Source organism: Colletotrichum truncatum, assembly GCF_014235925.2.
Source record: "Colletotrichum truncatum strain CMES1059 chromosome Unknown Contig_0013, whole genome shotgun sequence".
In the NCBI taxonomy this organism is placed as follows: domain Eukaryota; kingdom Fungi; phylum Ascomycota; class Sordariomycetes; order Glomerellales; family Glomerellaceae; genus Colletotrichum; species Colletotrichum truncatum.
The window spans coordinates 457,171-479,978 of NW_027222410.1; the positions used below are offsets into that span (position 1 = coordinate 457,171).

At 48.6% G+C, this 22,808-nt stretch overlaps 3 protein-coding genes across 3 annotated transcripts; 2 read left to right on the plus strand and 1 right to left on the minus strand.

The window, feature by feature from the left end:
* Positions 1-6,407: 6,407 nt before the first annotated feature.
* CTRU02_215163 (ABC multidrug transporter) lies at positions 6,408-14,265 on the plus strand (the record flags this gene model as incomplete). Its single annotated transcript, XM_070206386.1, has 10 exons — positions 6,408-6,602; positions 6,658-9,240; positions 10,434-10,713; positions 10,773-11,006; positions 11,062-11,846; positions 11,904-12,066; positions 12,141-13,129; positions 13,182-13,453; positions 13,515-13,598; positions 13,659-14,265. 10 exons carry the CDS (start codon positions 6,408-6,410, stop codon positions 14,263-14,265), a joined length of 6,192 nt encoding a protein of 2,063 aa, XP_070059945.1.
* Positions 14,266-15,851: 1,586 nt separating this feature from the next.
* CTRU02_215164 (ABC multidrug transporter) lies at positions 15,852-16,863 on the plus strand (the record flags this gene model as incomplete). Its single annotated transcript, XM_070206387.1, has 4 exons — positions 15,852-16,047; positions 16,234-16,423; positions 16,495-16,684; positions 16,765-16,863. The coding sequence occupies 4 exons, from the start codon at positions 15,852-15,854 to the stop codon at positions 16,861-16,863; spliced, it is 675 nt and encodes a 224-aa protein (XP_070059946.1).
* A 2,136-nt stretch (positions 16,864-18,999) lies between these two features.
* CTRU02_215165 (uncharacterized protein) lies at positions 19,000-20,443 on the minus strand (the record flags this gene model as incomplete). Its single annotated transcript, XM_036732454.1, has 5 exons — positions 19,000-19,151; positions 19,204-19,550; positions 19,602-19,711; positions 20,016-20,299; positions 20,350-20,443. 5 exons carry the CDS (start codon positions 20,441-20,443, stop codon positions 19,000-19,002), a joined length of 987 nt encoding a protein of 328 aa, XP_036575811.1.
* Between the last annotated feature and the right edge of the window lie 2,365 nt (positions 20,444-22,808).

Here is a 22,808-nt window from a genome sequence, read left to right on the forward strand (position 1 = left end):
TTGATTATTATTACCTTTAGTCTATCTATAAGCAATAATGCTAATTATAGAGAGTTTGATAATTAAACAAAGGAATAACTCTAAATAGAAGATATATAGATTTTAGGTATAGCTATACTTCTATAAGCTTTCCTTAATAAAGGTAATATTATATTATAGAATAGTATCTTAGTATATATAGTTACTAGTTAATATTATTAATTTATTCCTTACCTTAAGTCTTTATAAAAATATTAAGATTCTTTATAAGGCTTTATATTGTATAATCTATATTAAAAAAGACTAAATAATATATATTTTAAAGCATAGATTTATAATAGATTATAATAAATATAAAGGAGGGAGTACTTTATACTATATTTTAAGTATACTCCTAGTATTTCTATCTAAGTAGGTTTTAGCTAAGAAGGTAGTAGGGCACCTTTATCTAGTAATGAACTGAAAGAAGTAAAGAGTCTGACCCATAAGCCGACCAGTGCCTTCCTCAACCGGGACACGGTCAGAGTCGGCCGCCTAAGAATTCTAACCTACTCACTGCGCATTTCTACTACAAAAGGTATAGCTATAAGATAACTACTACTTCCTCTACTATTTATATAAAGTAATAAGGATTGCATTATACTTATATATGTTACCTTCGATGACTGGGCCAGGTCAGAATCGGCTCACTAGAAGTTCTGACCTGTATCCCCGCTACGCTTAGCTGTTTCCTCTAGAAGAGCTGGCACTATGGCGCTGACTTTTATTAAGAAGGACGCCCTCCTCCAACCTTATGCTTCACTTGTAGGCAATGACTGCCAGCGCCACAAGGCAAGCCACCTCGAACTTCAGTGCCCTCAGCTAACATTTCCTTTCTTTTTAATTCCATAGTCTTCCATCTGTACTTGCGGCTTAATAAACAACACCTTCTGAACTTTTTCTATCCGGCCTACATCATCGAAACACAGTGGGACTTTCCTGCCACCTCCACGACAAGATACGAGCTATAAACACGTCCCACCACCTTCTCGTCTTTGACGCAACTGCTCTAGAATTCTCTTCCATCTTTATTACAAATTGTTCAGATTGTTACTTGTTACTTTTACTTTCTGTTCTTCGCCCAACGATTTTGTCTTTCTGTTGTTCCTGACGGCCCCACCACTGCTTCTGTCCTCGTCTTCCTCATTTCCAAACGATGAGATATATTGGTCCGCAATAATCGACGGGTATTCGACGCCTCTTGAAGATCTGAATCCGTCAAAGTCCCAAATTGATTTTTGCCCTTGCTCGAACCATGAAGCCGCATTTCATCGGATCACTGATCCGCCACAACGATTCGGCCCAAGAACTATGGATGACTTCCAAGTCGGCCCTATCCCAACGCCACCCCAACTGCCCATCTCTGGGACTGCTCAACTTGCACGCACCAAAAGCTTGAACAAACTTTACCTGTTCTCTTCGATGTCGACTTCATTAGGCAGATCAGTGGTAGCAGAGTGGCTACCACTGAGGCAACAAGTTTCTAGGAAACCGGCATTTGCAGCTCCTTTCGCGACTTACGGATCCCAATGGTAGGCAAGGTACTTGGAACATCAACGATTCTTCACTTCATGAAGGTTACCTGGCCACTTCGTAAGTGTTACGTGCTCAAGATGCTTTCTCACCGTTCAATATTCCCAAATACTAACCAAAACGTCTAACAGAACGCTGATCCCGTCATGCCCCAGACTGTCACACTTTACTACCTGATGGGAACATGTAGATTCAACCAAACGACTTTATGCAGCAATATTATCTGCAGACCACCTCCACATCGCCTCCTGAAAGACTCTTTTAATCACTTTTCGATCGCAGTTACGACCGCGCGCCTCAACTTTGACCATCTCCCCCATCAGAAACAGCATTACTGTTACAAAAGAAAGTGGACAGTCGCTCAAGATCACGAATCATTTGAGGAGTAGGGGCTCATGGAGAAGGGACGCTCGTTAAGAACAGTAAGGCTAGCCAGCGGCTCAACACCAAGAGGAATAGCAACGGGCTCTTTGAGAAAGCCGTGAAAGAGAATGGGAACGAGGAGAAGGAGAGAATAGAGAGCGTAGAGAGTGAGGGATGGATGGTTAGATGGCGAGACGCTCATTGAAACCGTGCCAAGGCTAAAGACGCCTATCAGAATGTTGGTATCGCTCTAAATTCCATCCGTCGCCGGTAAATCTATGCGAAGAGCCGTGATATACGGCTCGATAGTTACTCATGACACTTTCACTGACATAAAACTGAAGACTGCATTGTCGCTGTTACGCCTCCTTTTTCTTTGGATGCAGTTCATCTCCATCAGTTGCGATGTGGTGTGATTACTGCCAGCCACTTGAAGCTTGAAATAGAAGAATTAATATCTGAACCCACCGAACAGAGTTGTAGATTTGAGTGCGGGCTCCTGGTGTAAGAAGGGAGACTGCGCCTTGAGTGTTGGTGAGTGGTTGTGAAAGAGAAACAAGGAAGAGGCCGTGGTAAGTAAGCATTCACCAATAGACGACAGAAGGTACAGAACGGGTAGAGTGACGCTTTAAGTAAATCCAAGTGAACTAGTGTGGTTACCCGCGGCGTCTTTTCATAACGAACAGTTGGCAACCAAAGGATGACTGCTCAAATGCCGCAACTTGCCGACCACAGTCATCAAGAGGTCTGCTTTTTGCTGGTGAACTTCGATGGCATAACAGCCTCAACTTGTCTATTTTTCTTAGTTCATTTATTTGTTTGCTTTGATTTAACTGCTGCACTGAATTGGTGTATGGGTACTGAGATCGCCATGATCATAAAATGTTACCTTGACACAAACGGAAAGGAGAGACTTGGTATTAAGTATTAGATATCCTGCAGCAGTGCAGAGCATGCACATAAACCGTCCAATACTCTGATTAACTCGCTGCAAGATCAGAATAAGCTCTTGAAGTTGTGCGTTGTGATCACCCAAGTTCAAAGGCCGAGAAAACCGCCCGTGGGGTTTGAGCCATCGCATCACCGGCCCCTCCAGCGACACTCAGCGCCAAACGACTAAGTTAATGACAGGGTACTACTTTTCTTGTCCGTTACTACTATACCCTACTGGTATATGCCCTAGATCAGACATTGCGGGCTCAACCTGTCGGGTACGCTCCGCCGCCTGCCATGGGATACAGTTGGCTTCATTCCTTCTCGACTGCGTAGGGTACCTCCAGCATATTACCGCCCAACTAAGTCCGTGAAGCATTATATCGGCAGATTGTTGCTTTGCCCCAGCCTGATATCAAGTAGGCTTTGACGTGGACATGACTCCGGACTCAAGCTTTAAAACTTGGTCCGGGTATGTCTGGCATCGTAGGTTCATCCCAAGAGACGAAACAACAGCATCTAAATATGTTATCCAAGCATTTTCAGCCGAAAGGTCCCGTCAGTTATCTTATAAAAGGGCTATAATACCCGAAAGTGTCTCATGTGAGCGAGTCAGCTTCCAAAACTGCCCATACTAAGTTTTGCCAGGGCTGCTAATGTACATCAGCGTACCTATCATCAACGATCTGGGGCTAAAGTTGGCAGTCCAGGTGTTAGTCGCAGGAGAGGCCATGCTTATAGACGTGCGGCTTCAGCATTTTCTGTTATTGACATTAAAAAGGTGGTGCGTGAACGGCTGGGGGTCTTTCAAATATCAGACGGCGAAAAGTCATCATGTGGTCTTACACATTTTCTGGGAGTATACTCTGGCTTATATGTTCGAAAATGATTCGAGCACTATGCATTGGGTTAAAGTATCCGCCGAATTCGAAGACATGTTATGTAGTTTGCACAATCGACTGAGAATTAAATGCAAAACATAGAAACTTTCAACATGTAGTTTCCGTAAGGCGGTTGAACCATGTAGTCAAGCCACGGCGCTTGATAGTTACGTTTAGCTAGAGGCAACATTCGAGGCACAAAGCTAATGGATATAGCCCGATACTTCATAATTAGTCCTTCCCCCTCTTTGAATGTCGGTGATCCTTGTTGCGTGTATGTAGACACAGGATAAATGACAGCGATAAAGCTCCACGGATTCTTTCCTTCGGCCCGGACCCGCCCTTTTGCCCCCGCCCATTGACTCTTGTTGGACCCCTGTCAACCGCCAAAACCTCGTTTACATCCCGGTCAGTTGCTGCGACATGCTTCGGCGCAACCCGCCCTGGGTGCATTCAAGTTTGAAATCTTTTCTGCAAACGGCATCAAATAGCGTCTGGTCGAAAGAGTCTTAAGTTCGTGGAAGGCACAGCAACAACAGTCCAGGCAACGAGGGAACAAGGTCCAGCCGATAGACATGCTCATACAGCCGACCAACGGTCACTTTGCGGTTTTCCTGACTAAAGAGGCAGTTTGATTGGACTGGCAGGCCGGAAAAAAGGGCCTTCGGTGTTGGTTCTGCTTTGGTACCTGTGCCGCACGACTGCGCTCTCGCATGAGTCACTGTTTCTCCTTCCTAAAGGAGATCTTGCCGGATAGCTAGCAATTAGCAAACAACAAGGCGACCCCGTAAAATTGCCGCAATTCCGATGCTAAGAAGAACCAATAGCAGTCTGGGCCCTGGAAACCCTTTTCACGAAACCAAAATAAGAGGCACAGCAATATACTATTACGGCCAAAATGGCAGCAGCCCCTGAGGGGAACGACTTATATTTAAGGGGTTAGCTTTAGTAATTCTATGCTACAAAATTTTCGGTTTCGTTGCTAAAAGCTTATCTCTGTGCTTATTCTTCCGCCCAACCCTGAATATAGCTGAGCTGTGAACAATTATTCGAGCTCCAAAACCAACCAAACATCCACTCCACATGCTGAGATCTTTCGAGGTTAAACTAGGTCCAACAAGGATACATCTACACTATAATCACCAGAAGAACGCAAGGGGAACTTTTACAAACTCCTTATTGGCGGCTGTCTCTGGATTAGGCCATGTTGGAGGGGGGGGGGGGGGGGGGCTCTTTCAATTGAGGCACAGTCAGATGTCTTCTCGGATGACGGGAACTTGAGTTTATCCCAGGTGCTCTGAAGTTGTGGGAGACACTGCCACACCTCGACTTTTTAACATCTCATTTTCTATAGCAGCTAATAACGATCGAAAAACATTGTTTCTCGTTTGTAACTCACCTTAGTATGGACGAACTTGATGAAATCAATTACTCTGCTTCTAAGGAGAGACTACTTTCATCTTCGTTGTCTGGGTATGAGGATGAAAATGTAGAACAGGTTCAGAAGCCATGTTCACACAAGTATTTCTGGGCTCTCGTGCTGGGGCTTGGCTTGTCGCTCATGCTGAATGTCGGACTACTCGGCCATTTATTCTTCAAAGCTGAGCTACCGAGGACAGCAACCTCGCATCAGTCGAGCTCCGTTAAGAGTGCCATAGCCCTCTATTGTAAGTCTATTCGCGCTATTAGACTTTTCTGAGTGTATCTAATGTCTTGTAGCTCCGGCTAATGATGCTGTGGAGACCAGCTCACCAAATTTGCGAGCTCAGTTGAAGGGGGCGAGACCGGCTTCCAGGGAAGACCTTCGATGAAAACCAATCAAGCCTGGCAGGGTTCGTATAAAAGTGAGAAAAAAACACTTGATTTTCTTAAGACCGAGTTGACAAGTCTTTCTGCGCAGATATGTTCACACACATAATCCATATCTCCTATACGAATCGCCCAAAGCCGCGTTTGAAGATCGCGGGGGCGATCACCTGAGTATTATATACCTAGACCATTGCATAGACTCACTCAGGCAGTCAATTCAGTACACCGGAGATGTTGTCCCGAACGTTTTCCAGTATAGTCCAAAATATGGCGATGTGCGGGCTCGCTCTACTGTTGTGCACGAGTGTCGTTCAGCCGACTATAGGAATGAAGCAATGACTTACACGCAGTTTTATCGACAGATCCAGGAGTAGGCTGCTCAGCACTACGTCCCGGGCCCGTCCAAAGACTTTGGCAAAGGTCCCGAGCTCGGAAAGTGTGGAATTGACGGCCCGTGGACTTGTTTGTATAAATAGGTTTAATATAGTTATCCTACCTAGGTAAGAAAGCTCATTGTCCCAGCTTTTTGAAATTATTCCCGTGACACCTATTAATAAATGAAGAAGTTGCAATAAAGGTCGCAATACTAAACCAATTAAATGTGAAATCTACCAAAGCGGGCATCAAATCCCTGCACCCCTTGCACAACGTAGACCCTGTCCAGACTAGCCCAGCTAGGAAGCTGGGATTGAGGCTCCCGTCTCGGCTCAGGCGTGCCCTGCATTTCGTGTTGGTACTTCAGCAAGGGCTACTATCTGTGTGTTCACGCCACGGCGGAACACTTGTTTGGTCTTTTCTCTTTTACTTTTTCCTCCCTCTGCGTATTCTTGACTGTTGTGCTGTGTTGCCGACATCAACAACCGCGCTGCGATGAACGCATCGGCGCATTTCGATGCCTTCGGGCCGCAGGTGACAGGACGATTCGACTTCACGCTTTATTTTGAACAAGCAATTCTGTCCATCATCCCGTCCGCGCTCTTCTTGGCGATCCTTCCCTGCCGGGTCACATGGCTGTTGCGGAGACCTTCGATCCCGCGCAGCGGATGGCTTCTCTTAGCAAAGCTTGTACGTCACATGGCCACGATAAAGTTGAAGAAGCACATCTAAGATCTCCCTATAGGCTACTAAGGCGGCTAGATACTTGAAGGCCGGGCAAGACGAGGCTTTCGGCAGGGTGCCACAGCTGGTCAGACCGGACAAAACGGCGACGACGAACCACATAGAGCAGGCGGAGGAGCTGCTCAACACCTTCTTCCCTGCTCTGCCGGAAGACATTGAGAATGAGGGCGATAGGCCGCAGAGAGCCGCCATAGAGATGCCGCCTGTCAGTATGGAGGAAGTTGAGCGTCAGTTATTCCGCGCAAAGTCCTGGAAGGCACCTGGAGAAGACGGGCTTCCGGTGATGGTCTGGAAACAAATATGGCCGGCGGTGCGACACTGGGTGTTGGCAATTTTCCAAATGTCTCTCGAAGAAGGGGCGCTGCCCCGTCAGTGGAGACATGCAAAGATCATACCACTCAAGAAGCCGGGCAAAGACGACTACACTCTGGCAAAAGCGTGGCGGCCGATCTCACTACTGGCTACCTTGGGTAAAGTGCTGGAATCGGTGATTGCGGAGAGGATATCACATGCGGTTGAGTCCTACGGTCTCTTACCGACGAATCACTTCGGAGCAAGAAAACAACGGTCGGCTGAGCAAGCGCTCTTGCTCCTCCAAGAGCAGGTGTACACGGCGTGGCGAGGTCGCCGCGTGCTCAGCCTGGTCAGCTTCGATGTGAAAGGGGCATATAATGGGGTGTGCAAGGAAAGACTGGTCGAGAGGATGAGGGCGCGAGGTATTCCGGAAGATCTCCTCCGGTGGGTATCGGCCTTCTGCTCCGACCGCACAGCATCGATCCAAGTCAACGGACAGTCGTCGGAGGAGCGGAGCTTGCCCCAGGCAGGCTTGCCACAGGGATCGCCGTTATCTCCCATTTTGTTCCTCTTCTTTAATGCGGACCTGGTACAGCGACGAATCGACAGCAACGGTGGAGCGATGGCCTTTGTCGACGACTTTACTGCATGGGTCACGGGACGCACAGCCCGAGACAACCGCGAGGGCATCGAGGCCATCATCGGTGATGCCCTCGACTGGGAGAGAAGGAGCGGAGCCACGTTCGAGGCGGACAAGACAGCCATCATTCACTTCACCCGGAAAGACTACAAGTCGGACCCGGACGCCTTTACAATCAAAGGTCAAATCGTTCAACCGAAGAAACACACCAAGATCCTCGGCGTCATCATGGATGCTGGGCTCAAGTACAAAGAACATATCGCGAGGGCGTCGTCGAAGGGTCTACAAGCGGCACTCGAGCTACAGCGACTCAGGGGCCTGTCACCAGCGACGGCGCGACAGCTGTTCACAGCGACGGTGGCGCCGGTGGTGGACTACGCCTCTAACGTATGGATGCACGCGTACAAGGACAAGCTCATAGGGCCCATCAACAGAGTACAGAGAGTATCAGCGAAGGCGATAGTCGGCACCTTTCTCACAGTCGCGACAAGCGTGGCAGAAGCGGAGGCCCACATACTCACGGCAAAAGAACGTTTCTGGAGGAAAGCGATCAAGATGTGGACGGACATCCATACGTTACCGGAAACGAATCCCGTTCGCAGGATCACGGCGCGCATACGACGATTCAAGAAGCACTGCTCGCCACTGCTCCAGATAGCAGAGGCGGCAAGGGAGGTGCCGATGGGACAGCTCGAGACCATCAACCCGCTCACACTGTTGCCGTGGGAAGAAAGAGTCAAGGTCGTAGTTGACGAGGTGGAAAGGAGAGAGACCGACGTGGCCGGCACAGTCCGCATTGCAGTCAGTAGCTCAGCGAGAAACGGCGTAGTGGGAGTAGGTGGTGTTGTCCAGAAACTCTCTACGACTGGAGACGAGCCGCAGCGTGAGCCCTTCTTCTTCACGCTTGGCCCAAGGTCGGAACAGAACCCATACAGTGGACAACTGGCAGCAATGGCATACGCGTTGCGCAGACCGTTGTCAGGCGTTACAGACGAAAGAGTTACGCTAGTGACAAGTAACAAAGCGGCGGTCCTTACGCTTAAGCGGCCACACCAACAGTCCGGACAGGAGTTTATACGATGCATCTACGACTCGGTAGAGGAGCTTCGACGAGACCACAACACTCTGACAGTCCAATGGACGCCCACAGGCGGGGAAGACGAATTGCTCAAGGAAGCAAAGGCACAAGCGCGCGAAGCGACCAAAGAGGGGGCCATCCCGCAGGCCCAGTTTCCAATAATGAAGTCAACAACGCTCAACGTAGCACGATCGAAATGTCTACCGGAACGAGAACTGCCTGAAAAGGTTGGGAGATTCTCCAAGAGGGTTGACAAGGCACTACCAGGAAAGCATACCCGTCAACTTTACGACAAGCTCACGTGGAAAGAGGCGACCACACTAGCGCAGCTGAGAACAGGGATGGCACGACTGAATGGTTATCTGCATCGGATCGACGCAGCGCCTTCACAGAGCTGTGATTGCGGGCAGGCGGCGGAGACGGTTGAACATTTCCTTTTCCGCTGCACAAAATGGACGATACATCGTGCAGAGATGCTACAGTGCACAGAAACACAGAGAAGCAACATATCCTTCTACCTTGGCGGCAAGAGCCCGTCGGACGACGATAAATGGACGCCAAACAAGCAAGCGGTTCGAGCGACGATACGATTTGCGCTGGCAACAGGCCGGCTGGACGCAAGATAATGAGAGACGGAAGTGGAGATCAACCCCCAACACATCAAAATCGACATAAACCCAAGTACATAACAACCCGTGCCATGGACAGCAGGCACCGCTTCAGCCGCCGTAGATAGGACGTTGAACACTTGGAGAAGTAACTTCAAGATGGCATGCTAATAATACAACCAAAACCACGGGAATCCGCAGTGAGAAGGCAGATATGGAGGTGCAAACAGGAAACGAAGACATCACTTATGGGCTTTAAGGAGACAAAGGCATAAGCTCAGCAATGTGTGTGTAGTCAGCTTTAGTGGCCCTTTCGGCTCCGCCGCCGGGCGTAATAAATTGTGTGTGTATAGGCTACTAGCACAATACACCTCTCCCTCCAAGCGACTCTCTTGGCACTATGGGCACTTCCGACCACGATCAGGACTCCAGCCTCGTTAGCAGCGGCCATTTTGGCCCTGGTCAGCTCGATTCTGCTTATCAGTTTGATCTATGTGGAACATGGCCAGTCAAATAGGCCATCTAAGCTCCTCAGCATCTATTTATTCATCTCAGCTTTGGTGGACATGGCTCAAGCGAGATCGCTCTTTCTGCAACAGCCCACCACGAGTGGAAGAATTGGCGCTGTGTTTGCAGTGTCTCTAGCCATGAAGCTTCTTCTTGTCTTGCTGGAAGAAATACCAAAGTCAGGTTTTCCGGGGCCTTCATCAAAGGAAGAGATCAGCGGGCCGGTCAACAGATCTGTATTCGGCTGGTTGAACCCTTTATTCCTCCTAGGTTCCAGGGACACATTACATGTTGAAGATCTCGGAAACATCGATCGCAAGTTTGACTCCGCTCGGCTGCTGTCTAAGCTGAGCTCCTCGTGGGATAGCAGCAATAGATCTGCCAAACATGCCTTGCTCAAATCCACGCTCTCCGCTTTCAGAACGGGTTACCTGGCCCCGATTCTTCCGCGATTGTGTCTGGCAGCTTTCAACTTTTCCCAACCCTTTCTGATTAAGAGCATCATTGAGTTCGTGGGGGAGTCTAGAGACATGCAGTCTCGCGAAGTTGCAGGAGGACTTATTGGAGCTGCTTTGTTGGTTTATTTGGGGCTAGCAGTCAGTATCCCCACCCTTCTTCCCACTGTAACGAGTGGTGTACTGATTTATTAGATCTCCAAAGGCGTTTACAACCATGCCGTGTACCAACTCACGACCACGCTTCGAGGCGGACTGGTTTCTATCATCTTTAGGAAGTCACTTATGCTGGACGCCGCTACAGCTAGCCAAGGAAAGGCTGTTACCCTCATGAGCACCGACATTGACGCAATCGCCAGTGGAGTCAAAGATTTGCATGAGATATGGGCTAGCGTGCTCGAGCTAGGCATAGCTGTCTATCTACTGAATTTGCAAATCGGCGCCGCGTGCTTTGTCGTTATGATTCCAGCCGTTGGTAAGTGGTCTTTGTATCTCCCCCTTGCCATTGCGACTCTGTGACTGACAGATGTACAGTTTGCAGCTTTATCACAGAGAGGGCCACTGATGGCATTGGTCCTGCCAGGATGATGTGGAACGAGGGTGTCCAGGAACGCGTTTCCACAACTTCTTCAATGCTTTCTCAGATCAAGGGTATCAAGATGATGGGTCTCACTGACTACTTCGCTACTATGGTACAGCAACTCAGGGTTGCGGAACTTGACATGTCTAAGAAGTTCAGGATGTTTATCGTGCGGATCATTCTCATTTGTGGGTCCCGGTTTCGCAAACTCCACCATTCACTCACATCTAACACTTCCAACAGCGAATCTCTCAGATCAGATGACCCCGGCCGTGGTCGTGACGGCTGCAGTCTTCTGGACCCGGGCGGATGGCTTCACCATATCCCAGGCCTTTACATCTCTCGCCATTGTGGCCTTGGTGTCTACACCCCTGGCTAACCTCATTGGCTCTTACCCAACTTTTGTGTCCTCTCTCGCCTGTTTCGATCGCATCCAAGAGTTCCTCTCACAAGACGAGCGCATACCAGAAAAAGTGCAAGACACTGACGCCGCTGAGAGAAAGACTTCCGTGAGCACAGGTTCTATCCCTGATACCATGTCGCACACGACCTCAAAACACCGCGCCATAGAGATGAAGGAGATGCATGCTCAACAACCTTCAGAGAAGTCCGGCGTTGCTATTAGTCTCGAGAACGTAGCTGTCGGCGTTGAGGGAAAAGACGAGCCGATCCTTCGAGACATCACGCTGTCCATTCCCAGAGCCAAATACACAGAAGTCACTGGCGTCGTGGGATGTGGAAAGTCCACCTTACTGAAGACCATTCTTGGAGAACTTCCTTTGAATGGTGGTAGTATTCGATTTTTAAAGCCCAACATGTCGATTTCTTTCTGTGAACAGTCAGCTTGGCTGCAGAATATTTCTATCAAGGACAACATTGTTGGCCAAGAGCGATTTGATGACGAGTGGTACGGACGTGTTCTTTTCGCCTGCGACCTAAAGCAAGATATTTCTAGACTGCCAAAAGGAGACGACACACTTGTTGGTAGCGGAGGAATTACACTCAGTGGTGGACAGAAGCAAAGAGTTGTAAGTACCGTCAAGTCCCAAGTGGAGAACCCTGTTCACTGAGAACGTCTTATCCAGGCGCTTGCGAGAGCTGTCTTTGCGAGACGGTCTATCGTTCTTCTAGATGACCCTTTTAGTGCTCTCGATGCTGAGACCCGAACGAAAGTTTTCAGCCGCCTACTTGGTGAGGAGGGTCTTCTGCGGAAAGGCGATACCACTGTCATCCACGCCATCCCCGCCGGTAAGTCTGCTTGCCTGCTTACCCTCGGCAACCACCACCATAGTTCCACGAACACACTGACATTACTCCGCTAGGTCCACGAAAGTCAATCGCCGATAACTGTGTACTTCTTAGTAAGACGGGGTCTGTTGAACAAGCAGGACCTTCAATCAATCTTGCCACGGCATTCAAGGACGTCAACTTTGAACCTCACCCTGAAGATAGCATCCAACAGGATGAAGATGGGAATGCGGCGACCGAGACATCGAAGTCGAAGACATCTGAAACCGAGGATGACAATGCTACTCAGAGGCATTCGGGCGACTTCTCGCTCTACAAATTCTACCTTCGATCCATAGGCCCAGCCCTAACCATCACATTCATCCTTGCTGCGGCCTCATACATCTTTCTGGGCTTCATGCCAAATATCTGGCTCAGAATTTGGACCGAGCGCGGAACCAACGATGGAAACCGCGGCGATTACTTCGGCGCCTATCTCGCATTTTGTATCGGAACCGTTCTGTTCTCGGGACTGGCCATTGGGCTGTTCTTCGTCGTCGTCATCCCCCACTCAGCCACAAGGCTTCACTGGCAACTTCTCGACTCTGTTCTCAAGGCTCCTCTGTGGTTCTTCACAACAGTGGACAGCGGCGTCACTCTCAACCGTTTCAGTCAGGACATGACGCTTGTCGACCAGACTCTACCTACGGCCTTTTTCGAGGTTGTGCTCGACACTCTAGTTGCTATTGCTTCTGCAGCACTTATCGCCTCAGGTGCCCAGTACTTCGCAGCCATCATCCCGTTTTGTGTGTTGCCATTGTACTTCCTGCAGAAATTCTATCTCAAGACGTCGCGTCAGATGCGTCATCTCGATCTCGAGTCTAAGTCCCCTCTTTACACTCACTTTACTGAGACTCTCAATGGTGTTGTGACTATCCGTGCCTTTGGATGGCAGCGGGAATTCGTCAAAGAACAACTCCGTCTACTTGACATTTCCCAGAGACCTTACTACCTCCTGTTTTGTATTCAAAGGTGGTTAGCGATTATGTTGGACCTATTCGTGGCGGTGATCGCCACCGTTTTGGTGAGAACACCGCTTCTATTCTGCAGTGTCTGAGCGTACTGAGTATTCCCAGGTTGCCTTCGCTGTCAAACTCACCAACACTACAAGCGGTGGTGCCATTGGTCTATCCATGGTCAGTCTCATGGGCCTGAACTCCAGCTTGTCGCGGCTGATCAGTTCTTGGACAAACTTGGAGACTTCCCTCGGCGCAATCGCCCGGTTGCGTGACTTTGTCCGCGATACTCCTCAAGAAGACGGCGTCGATACCCAGAGACTGCCTCCAGTCCCCCAAGGGTGGCCATCTTCTGGTGCAATCGACTTCAAGAGCATAGACGCTAGATACAAGTATTTTCCTCATTCCATGTCATACATTTCGTGAAAGAGTTTTGTACTAATTATTGCCAAGGACTGATGATGAAAATGTGCTCCGCGAACTTTCCCTGAGCATCAAGCCAGGCCAGAAGGTCGGCATATGTGGACGCACAGGAAGGTGAGTCAGCTCTCTATGTACACCGATTGCGGCAACACCCACTCACGCTGGCCAACATAGCGGCAAAACATCTCTGCTTCTCACTCTGCTTCGTCTTCTCGAGACGCCTTCGGGATCCATCCAGGTCGACGGTATTGATCTCTGTTCTCTCTCGCGCAAGGCAATCCGACCACATTTTATCACTCTGCCTCAAGATCCAGTGACCATTCCTGGGAGCGTCCGAACCAACCTTGACCCGAACGCATCCTTCAATGGAGTATCAGGAGACGAAGCACTTGAGGAGGCACTGGCGAAGACCTTTCTTTGGGACGATATCATCAAGTCTCGTGGTGGGTTAGACGCCGACTTCGTTGAGTTGGGTCTATCCCACGGCCAACAGCAGCTGTTTGCTCTAGCTCGTGCCATATTGCACAAGGACCAGAGTAAGATTGTTCTGTTGGATGAAGCAACCAGCAGTGCCGATCACGCAACCGATAAAAAGCTTCAGGAGGTACTCAGGGAGGAGCTTGCTAGCCACACCATTCTAGCCGTGGCGCACAGGCTCGACACCATTGAGGACTATGATGTTGTAGTGGTGATGGACAACGGTAGGATCGTGGAGGTAGGTAATCCGAGACAGCTTCAGGAGCAAACCGGATCAGCCTTCCAACGTCTCTATGCGTATTAAATATATCAAAAGGTGAACTGGCTAGAGTTCGTATTGATAGCAGTCTTCAGAGATGACTCAGTCGTCTGTATGACAACTATGAGAAGTCTGGCCAACATGGACATTATCCTGGTTCCATTCTTCTGATTCATAACATGAAGACGCTGAATATAACAAGATAGCACTTTAATAGAGAATATTCAAAATACTGATGTGCAGGTTATTTGTCTTAGTGACGCATGGGGGAACCGTGGCAGCTATTATTTTTAAACGTATCCGCCATCTTGTGGATGAGGTTTTTGTTAGTTGCTAGCATCGAACTCGAGAAAGGTCAACTATAATTATGGAGAAATTTCATAGATGAAATACTGAAGGCAATGACACATTGAGAAATGGGTTAGCTTTGGATTGGGAAGCCTCGGTGGTGTCGAGCTGTTGAGTCATAGCTGCAAATTTTCCTCTTCTAGACTCTTGGTGATCGTTTCCAGGTTAATCTTAGCCAGGGGGTACCGAACTCCGGAGCCATTCAGACGCAGTGCAATGGCAAGCACCATAAGCACCCAGACCCGTTCCGAAACGACCTCCTTAGGTAGGACAGTAACACAGCAGCTTTTACCTCTGCATCTACCCACTGGCAGATTACCAGTCAAATCCTACACAAGCTATGATCGGGAAGAAAAGCTTCCCGATCAACGAAACGCCATGGAGTGAGTCGGTCGCACTGAGTCACCAAAGTTATTCTTGGGTTTAAGGAGGAAGTCTTTGGAGAGTTGCCGCAATATCCTGTTCCATTATCGACATGTCCGCCCAAACGACTAGACGCTATATACTGCCGTCGTTATACTTAATACTTTTTTTGTATCTTAGCCCTAGGTTTCAAATTCTTTTACCTCCTACGATCTAACGAATCGCGTAGATTAAAACACGGAAACAATGACGAGGATCAATGGAATGGATTCTCGTAGCCTAACGCATGCCCCTGACGAGTCGGCGCCACGCGAAACCTATAACTAACCAGTCGAGAGCTTCCTGAGGAATGTTTCAAGATTCAAGTTGATTGAGATAACACTTCGCGAGGGAGAGTAACTCACTAATACTTTCTTTGATACAGGTTTGTCTTGCCTGCATCTGATCTTGCTCCCACATTCTGGCAAATCCCACACAAATGCAAACTCCGTTCATGGATAGCAGCTAACCAGTGTACCTTAGAAACCAAAACCAATATGCAAGAGCCCCCGATCGAGACTATTTAACCGAGCGAATGATTAAGAGTATTAGCGAACATGAGGATAGAGCTAAGAAGCTTGATAAGTTTAGAGTAGACTATATTGAGCTCATAACTCCGGTCGTATCTCCATAGTTACGCAAGAACTGCGAGCTTATATGCGGACTGGGTCTCAAGATACGACCCTCTATACGCCTTCTCCAAACTTCTCTTTTATCAAACGAGCGAGATCTTCAGGCCAAGATTCTAGCGCACGTGTGATGCCATATGGATGATGTACGAGCGGCCGTAGAATGCGGTGTTGTCGGAGTATAAGGCGACCTCACAGTCAATTCCCTATCACTGGCAGCAGATACTGATTGTTTGATGCAGCAACATCATGATGGGAAAGTCGGCTCTCCTTCGCCAACATTCTCATGGCAAGAATGCTGCCCAAATCATCAAGGCAGCGATCAAAGTCATCGAATACGTCAAGTCCCAGGACCTCGAGGTCAGGTTTTCCACCGAAGACTCTTTCCGATCCAATCTCGTCGAAATTCTTTCTGTCTACAAGACGGTGGACAAGACTAGGGTCAATAGTATAGGAGTTACGGACACCATTAGTTACGCGAACCCGCGCTAGATCTACGATCTAATACAAACCCTTCGAGGGGTTGTCTATAAGTCATCGCCCCGAAACCCCAGCTTCCTCAAAACAGCAACAGCAAAAGTAAAAGAGCGTCACAAATAAGACTACCTTGTCTGACTTTTCAACACGCAATCAGCATGCGACATCGAAACCCATTTCCACGATGACACTGGCTGCGCTACCGCGAACGTATACACTGCCCTCGAGGCAGGCGCCATCCACATTAATGTCACAGTGCTCAGCATCGGCGAGCGCAACAGTATTACGCCTCTCGGTGGCTTCATCGCGTCTATGATTGTCCAAAACCGCAAATACGTCACTATCAAGTAAAGGAGCTGGAAAATATGGTTGCGAAAGCTGTGCAGACCAACACTCCCTTCAAAAATACCATCACTAGATTCTGTGCCTTTACGTACAAGTCTGGCTATCACACCAAAGGGGTCTTGAGCCACCCGAGCAACTACGAGATCATCAACCCCGAAGACTTTGTGATGACGCAATACGTCCACTTCGAGTCAAAGCTGACGGGTTGGCATGCAGTCAAGACCCGCGTGAGCCAGCTTGGCCTGGACATGCCGGACGATCAAGTCAGAATTGTGTAAGTAATGGTTCAATAGAAAATCGGCTGGTTGAGTCTCTCGGCAGGCTTGCTGACATTATATTCTAGACCGAGAAGATCAAGACGCTCGCTGACATTTGCCTATTGTCTATCGAGGATGTGGACTCGAACATTCCAAGTCTCCATGCAGGTGAATCGCAAGACTAATAGTTATCGCAGTGTGCTCAAGAATGACGCGGTCCCTGATTCTCTGTCTCTCCTTTGTCGAGTGTCGGGGTCACTATCATCTCTTTTCTGAAACAAACGTGCAAGGGGAACAGCAACATTCTTGCAGACATTCTGGAAGAACGCATTGTGTCACCACCTGACGTAAGGGGGCCACCAGATAGCAGCATCATGGAGCATCTTTCTCGCAGAGAACAAAGGGGCTAGTCACGAGGAGGCTGTTCAGTCGACACGACGCAACGTAAGTGACCAGGAAATCAACGTGCCGATTGTCTGGCACGGATCCTCGGCCGGATCTGAGAAAAGAAAGAGACCAAAGCAAGTAGTTTGACCTAGGACAGTACATGAATGAATACCTTTTGATTGAAACCTGGGAAGAAATCGGGGTCCTTCAATCCTTGAGACTTGTGTTGGTTGGTGAAAGTCGGGCCGACCAACCGGTTGCTTGGGGCGAGTTGGTTTTCCGCTATGGAAACCGTCTTACTCACCTAATGACTTTAACACATGCACTGTCAATGGTACCAGTATAATCACTTAATAGTAATATTAGGAGATATTCTTGCCACGGCCCCGAATAAACATACATCCCATGCTATGTCTTCATGCTCTTTTCCTCTTGCTTTTCTGCGATTTCGTTGGTGGCTTGTATCTGCAGACCCAGTTAGGGCTCACATCCTTCTCAGCCACCCAGGTGTCCTCCTCGTGAGGCCTACCATCCCAGCGAATCTTATGTTCCGTCTTTCCCTTACGAAGTCTAGTTTTCAGTACTTGCACACCATTCTCGAAGCCCTCGGATAAGGCTAAGCTAACCGACGGCGTACTACCCATAAGTCAGGAGACCCTGTCTAGTGACGCCACATCTTCGGTAGCAGAGGAGGAGAATACTCAGTCGAGAGGCTGCGGGGAAGGTAGAAAATGAGGGCAAGATCCCATGAATCCATTCTCCAAAACTATGTTCTCCATCAATAACAGCTCGCCATGCACAAGCGTCTTCGGAGGGCACCATGAAATTTCATCTTCCGTACAAAAGATAACTCCTACTTCTATTAACTTGACATGAGTCGCCTCGACTTCAGGGATTAGTTGGCTGCCCACAGGCGTCTTGCACGCCAAGGCCGAAACTTCCGGAGTGGTTTTCGTCCTTTAAGCTCGCCTAGCCTGTGTTGCAGCCTTGAGAATATAGACGTCTGACAAATATCTTTTTAAGGCTTCCTCATGTTCAAGTGTTTCCGAGCATAGTGAATAGAAGGCTGGATAGCTGTCGCGTAGTTCCACTTGTTTGATGTGTCGCACCACGTCTGCATCTCGTTTCCAGGAATGTAAACGTTCGGCTGGGCTTTTGCCTTCAGCAGCTAGACACCAGGGGCAGTAAGCCGGTCGAATCCCGGTGCGCCGTGACTCCATAGAGCCACGGATCTTCGAAGGTGGCTTTAGATGGGAGTGACAGTGGTTGTCCCAGGGCTCTCCTTTGACGAATCATTCAGCGCAGTCGTGGCAAAATCGCATATCCTTGGGTAGAACGCGTTGTTCTGCAGCGACATGCCTCCTGTTGCATGCATGCGTATGAGAGCTTCGAGATCTCAGTTGACTGGTAAATTTAGTACTGCACAGTAGAAGATAGCGGGATCTCACATCTTGGACAAGTCCGTGCCGCAGAAACGACAACCGCCACCAATGGGCTCCTCTCGAGGATAGTACAAGACAGTGCAGTTCTTGGAAGCCAGACTATATAGATCTTGAACACCTTGGCGCATGGATAGTTTGCCAAGCTTGCTCATCGAGACCATCAGCTTTTCGACGCGTTATAGCTCAGGGATGAAGGGTGTGAGTTGGTTACTCCGAACGGGCCCTAAAGCTGGTTGGACTTTGCCACTCGTGAGAACCTTCCAATCTCGCCTTTTGCGCACCCAATCTCGACGATATCCTGTGAGAGCATTCGCTTTCAATCTGCGGCGCAGATTTTGAAGCGCTTTGCTGACTCGGGGCTCTTTACTCGAACCCTTCAACAAGGTGAGCTCTTTTTCAAGGGCAAGCACCTCCTCATGCTGCCACAAGGCTCTCTCAAAAGCCGCAGACAACGTAGTCGGAGCTCCTTGCTCGCGGCAGATACTCGATTCCTTAAAAGAACTCTACAGCGGTATAATCTAGGTTCTCACCGAGGAATGCGCTTAGCCCGTCGACCGAGGAGCAATTAGCTACGTAGCTCGCCCCAAAGACCATCACATCCGACTGCGTAATATTTTGCGATCGATAAACTTCAGTATACCGCTCTATGCCACAAAGAGTAGTCAGTTGAGGCGGCTCGCTCTGGAAATTACATACCATCGATTTTCTTTCCTAGATGACGCCTGATCTGATGCACATATGCGGCAACTTCAATACAGCCGGCAAGACTCAGTATATTGCGAAATGCTCGTTGAAACACATCCAGGCTCATTTGTTCTCTCGAAACGATGCCATATCCCTCGATCTTACGTAGGAGAGGGAGATCGAGCACCTCTTCGTTCCAGCGAAGGATGTTCTCGCTATCGCCAGGTACAATATCCAAGTCCCAAAGGTCTTCTAAAGTCTCTAAGGCAAACAGAGCATAATCAGCAAAGATCAGAGCCTCCAGCAAAGCCTCAATATCGTGAAGAATTACAGGGTGTTCATGCATGGTTATGCCAAACCTACGAGGGGAATAAGTAAGGTATCAAAATGGGAGGTCCTCTCTTACACACGTCTGGTTTTCGACATAACGGTTATTCTTCACAAATCTGAAAAAGAAAAAGGAGCCGTCGCCCTCCGGTTTCCGCTTCTGGACGAGTTCGATATCATTTCTAATCAGCTTCTATGCAGTATGTGTTATTTCTGGACCTCTCACCCTGTGTGTGACTCTGCCCGCGAAGAGAGCACTGGCTCCTGCTCCTGTAGTTGCGGAGCTATAAGAATAAATTGCAGCTGTATCCTCATTCTTTCAAAATCGACGTTGAGTCTGCTCTAGATAACGTGGAGAATTCGATCAAGAGCCACAACATCAAGATTGTTTAGACTTCTTTTATCCTCAATAATATGGTGCGCAGTTTGATCACAAAGAAGCCACTGGATTGTATCAGCATTGTGATTTTTCATTTCGCTCATAGGGTAGGGCGTACGTGGTAGACCTCGGTTCGTTGTGCCTCGCTGGTCTCTGTCTGAGTCTCGCAAGTGAACGCTCGATAGAAGATCTCTGCAATACCAACCATAGATTCTGCTGTTGGCTTCCCGTTCTTTGTAACTCGGCCTTTGCTGCTTTCGATGTAGAAACGGAAAAAGTCCTTTGCTTCGGTCAGACTTGGAGCCGGCGCCCCTCCGCAATAGCCAATGCCGAGCGCTTTGGAAGTCGGGCGGCGTAGCTCCAGAAAGCTCGGCTTCATCACCAAGTCGACTCTAATACTAGCTAGATAAGTTAATAAAGCATAGGGGATGCCTAAACACGAGACTGCTCACATTGAGAACTGTCAAAGTACTGTTTCATGCATTGCCGTTGTGTTTGATCGGTATCTCTCGAGATTCCTCTGATCGTCTTGATCTTTGTAAGCATCTTTTCTGCATCCTTTGGCCTTCGCTAAAGCGATGACGGATTCTGGCGAGGGAGGCATCATGCTGGCGATATAAGTAAAAATCGCCCGATGAGTTAGTCTATATTTAGGGGAAATTTCGGGGACATTTTGGGGAGAAGGAGGAACTATAGCGCCTTTGATTAAATAGCGTTCTCTGACTGTGAAACCTGTTGGTGCAAAATATGTGTTCTACAGTCTGAAAACTGTCTACGGGATTGAGAAGTTGGTTCTGAGTTATCGGGTGCCTGAAAGCGCTAATATGACTAATAACCCCCTGTCTATCTGCTCACCTTCGTCACCTTGCTCATCTCAGGCATCACTCCTCAACGTCAAAAGCGGCCTCTTTCGGGTGAGCCACAAAGTGAGTGAAAAGCACTTGGACAGTGTATTCACTTGCCAATAGAAGTTAATACTTTTCAAAGTGCTATGGACTCAGAGTTTAAGGTTTGGTTGTGTTCTAGGTGGCGGACACTAATTTGTACCGCAGAATCTAATCTTATTCATGAGCCTTAGCATGAAATCCTTCATGGGCGAACCTCAGAGTCCTGAAGCCGCTGTTAACGCTTTAATACTGATGAATCGAACGGAATTAATTTACTGAAGTTGATCGGAGTTGAAAAGTGGCAAATCCAATTGATGGGTAACCTGTGGGAAAAGTCCGGAAACACTGGAAAAAAAGTGAGGGTAAGTGGCACAATCAGAAGAAAGAAAGACAGGCAGTATTGAGGACATTTCATAATATGAGGATGCCTGCTGAATGGTAGTGGCGGATCAAAAGAGGTTTATTGCTCGGGTTTTGTGTCCTGCAATGCCGCAAAGTAGACGAACTGACGAAGTATAGAAGCATTGAGATACGGAGCTGAACTGGACTCGGATAGATATTGCGCTACTTAAAATGAAAAATGCTCGACTGTACACAATAAAAGACAAAGTGTTCTCAGCACTTTGCCTTAGAAAAGGCCCGGAGGAATAAAGAGAAACCAGAGCTGATTGCAAATGCCGAAGCAAAGCACAGCAGGCGCCGTCGGGTGCCCCACTGGTGGGTCCCATCGGTGGGCGCACTAATCCCCCGAACCCCGTCTCCGTTCCGGAGCTGCCTGCGTCTCTGACGTAGGAGCAGGTATCAAACCCTCGAAGGCCGCGATCTGACTTCCAATTCAATTTAGGTTGAATTTTCCGTCTCCAAGCTCCTTTCTGGTGGTAGAATAGCCCAACACCATCACCAACTAGACCACCGCGGACAGCTTTTTGAAGGGGGCAGAGGGCTTTTCCACCTCTCACGGAGCAGTGAAACCTTTCGGAACTTCTTTCCCCCAGGCGTTTCTCTGTGGATTTTGAAGGTGTAAGACACTCCAAATCAACTCGTACACAACTTCTAACAGAAATGCGACCGGGTTTATTACGCCGTAGGTAAGTAACCAGATATCCATCCGTCTCTCTAAAGCTCTAGGTCGTAGGAGTATCAATTGCAATTCTAAAACGCCTTATCAGTTCATATGCCGTCATCGTATGATCTACAGGCTTTGTTAATCCTGTTTATTATCGAGGCCATAATGTCATTACTTGTCAAACTTTGGAACGGTCTGGCTACAATATCTCTACCGCACGCTCTGAAAAAACATAAGGCTCCAAGCCGCTGAGACCCATTATTTACCTCATCTAGATAGGTTGACGAGAAATGTCGTAACGCCTCCAGTATTCTGACCCGTCAGCGATTCAAAATTGACCTGTCCCGTTTATGCATTTTCTCGGAGCGTACGGTATCCATCTTGCAGTTCGGCGCCACAGCAGGCGCCACATTTGATTTTAACAGTTTGGTAGGGCGCATTCACTGTGCCGCTTACATAAACCACCTACGCCTCATTTAACCTGGCAAAGCCTGTCCGCAATCGATTGACACTCTTATCGGCGATTGCCCGTTGCGCAGCTGAGTCATCATGGCCCAGGCCCAGGTTTTTGCCCATTCCCTCAGCCAAGCTGAGTCATCAAAGCCATGACCTACGTACTGTCATACAAAGTCTCCGTTTGCACGTGGGGAACCATAGAAAAAACATTTATGCAAATGGAGTACAGGTCAGAAAGTTATGCCAGATTCATAATTATGGAGGTCAGAAAATCCAGCGTGCGAATCTGATCCCAGCAATTTGAACGTGAAGGCCGCCTGCACCCCGGCCCCGACCCCGTACCCTCCGATCCCAGGCACCCCGACTACCTTGACCCACGCATACACGGTAGACTATTTGAAGGCATCGGGTCTGTGGGGTCGCCGGATGTTCACTGGAATTGCCGGCGGGCGCTTTGGGACATTTCAATTACAATCTCAATTACCGAATGAATTGATACCGG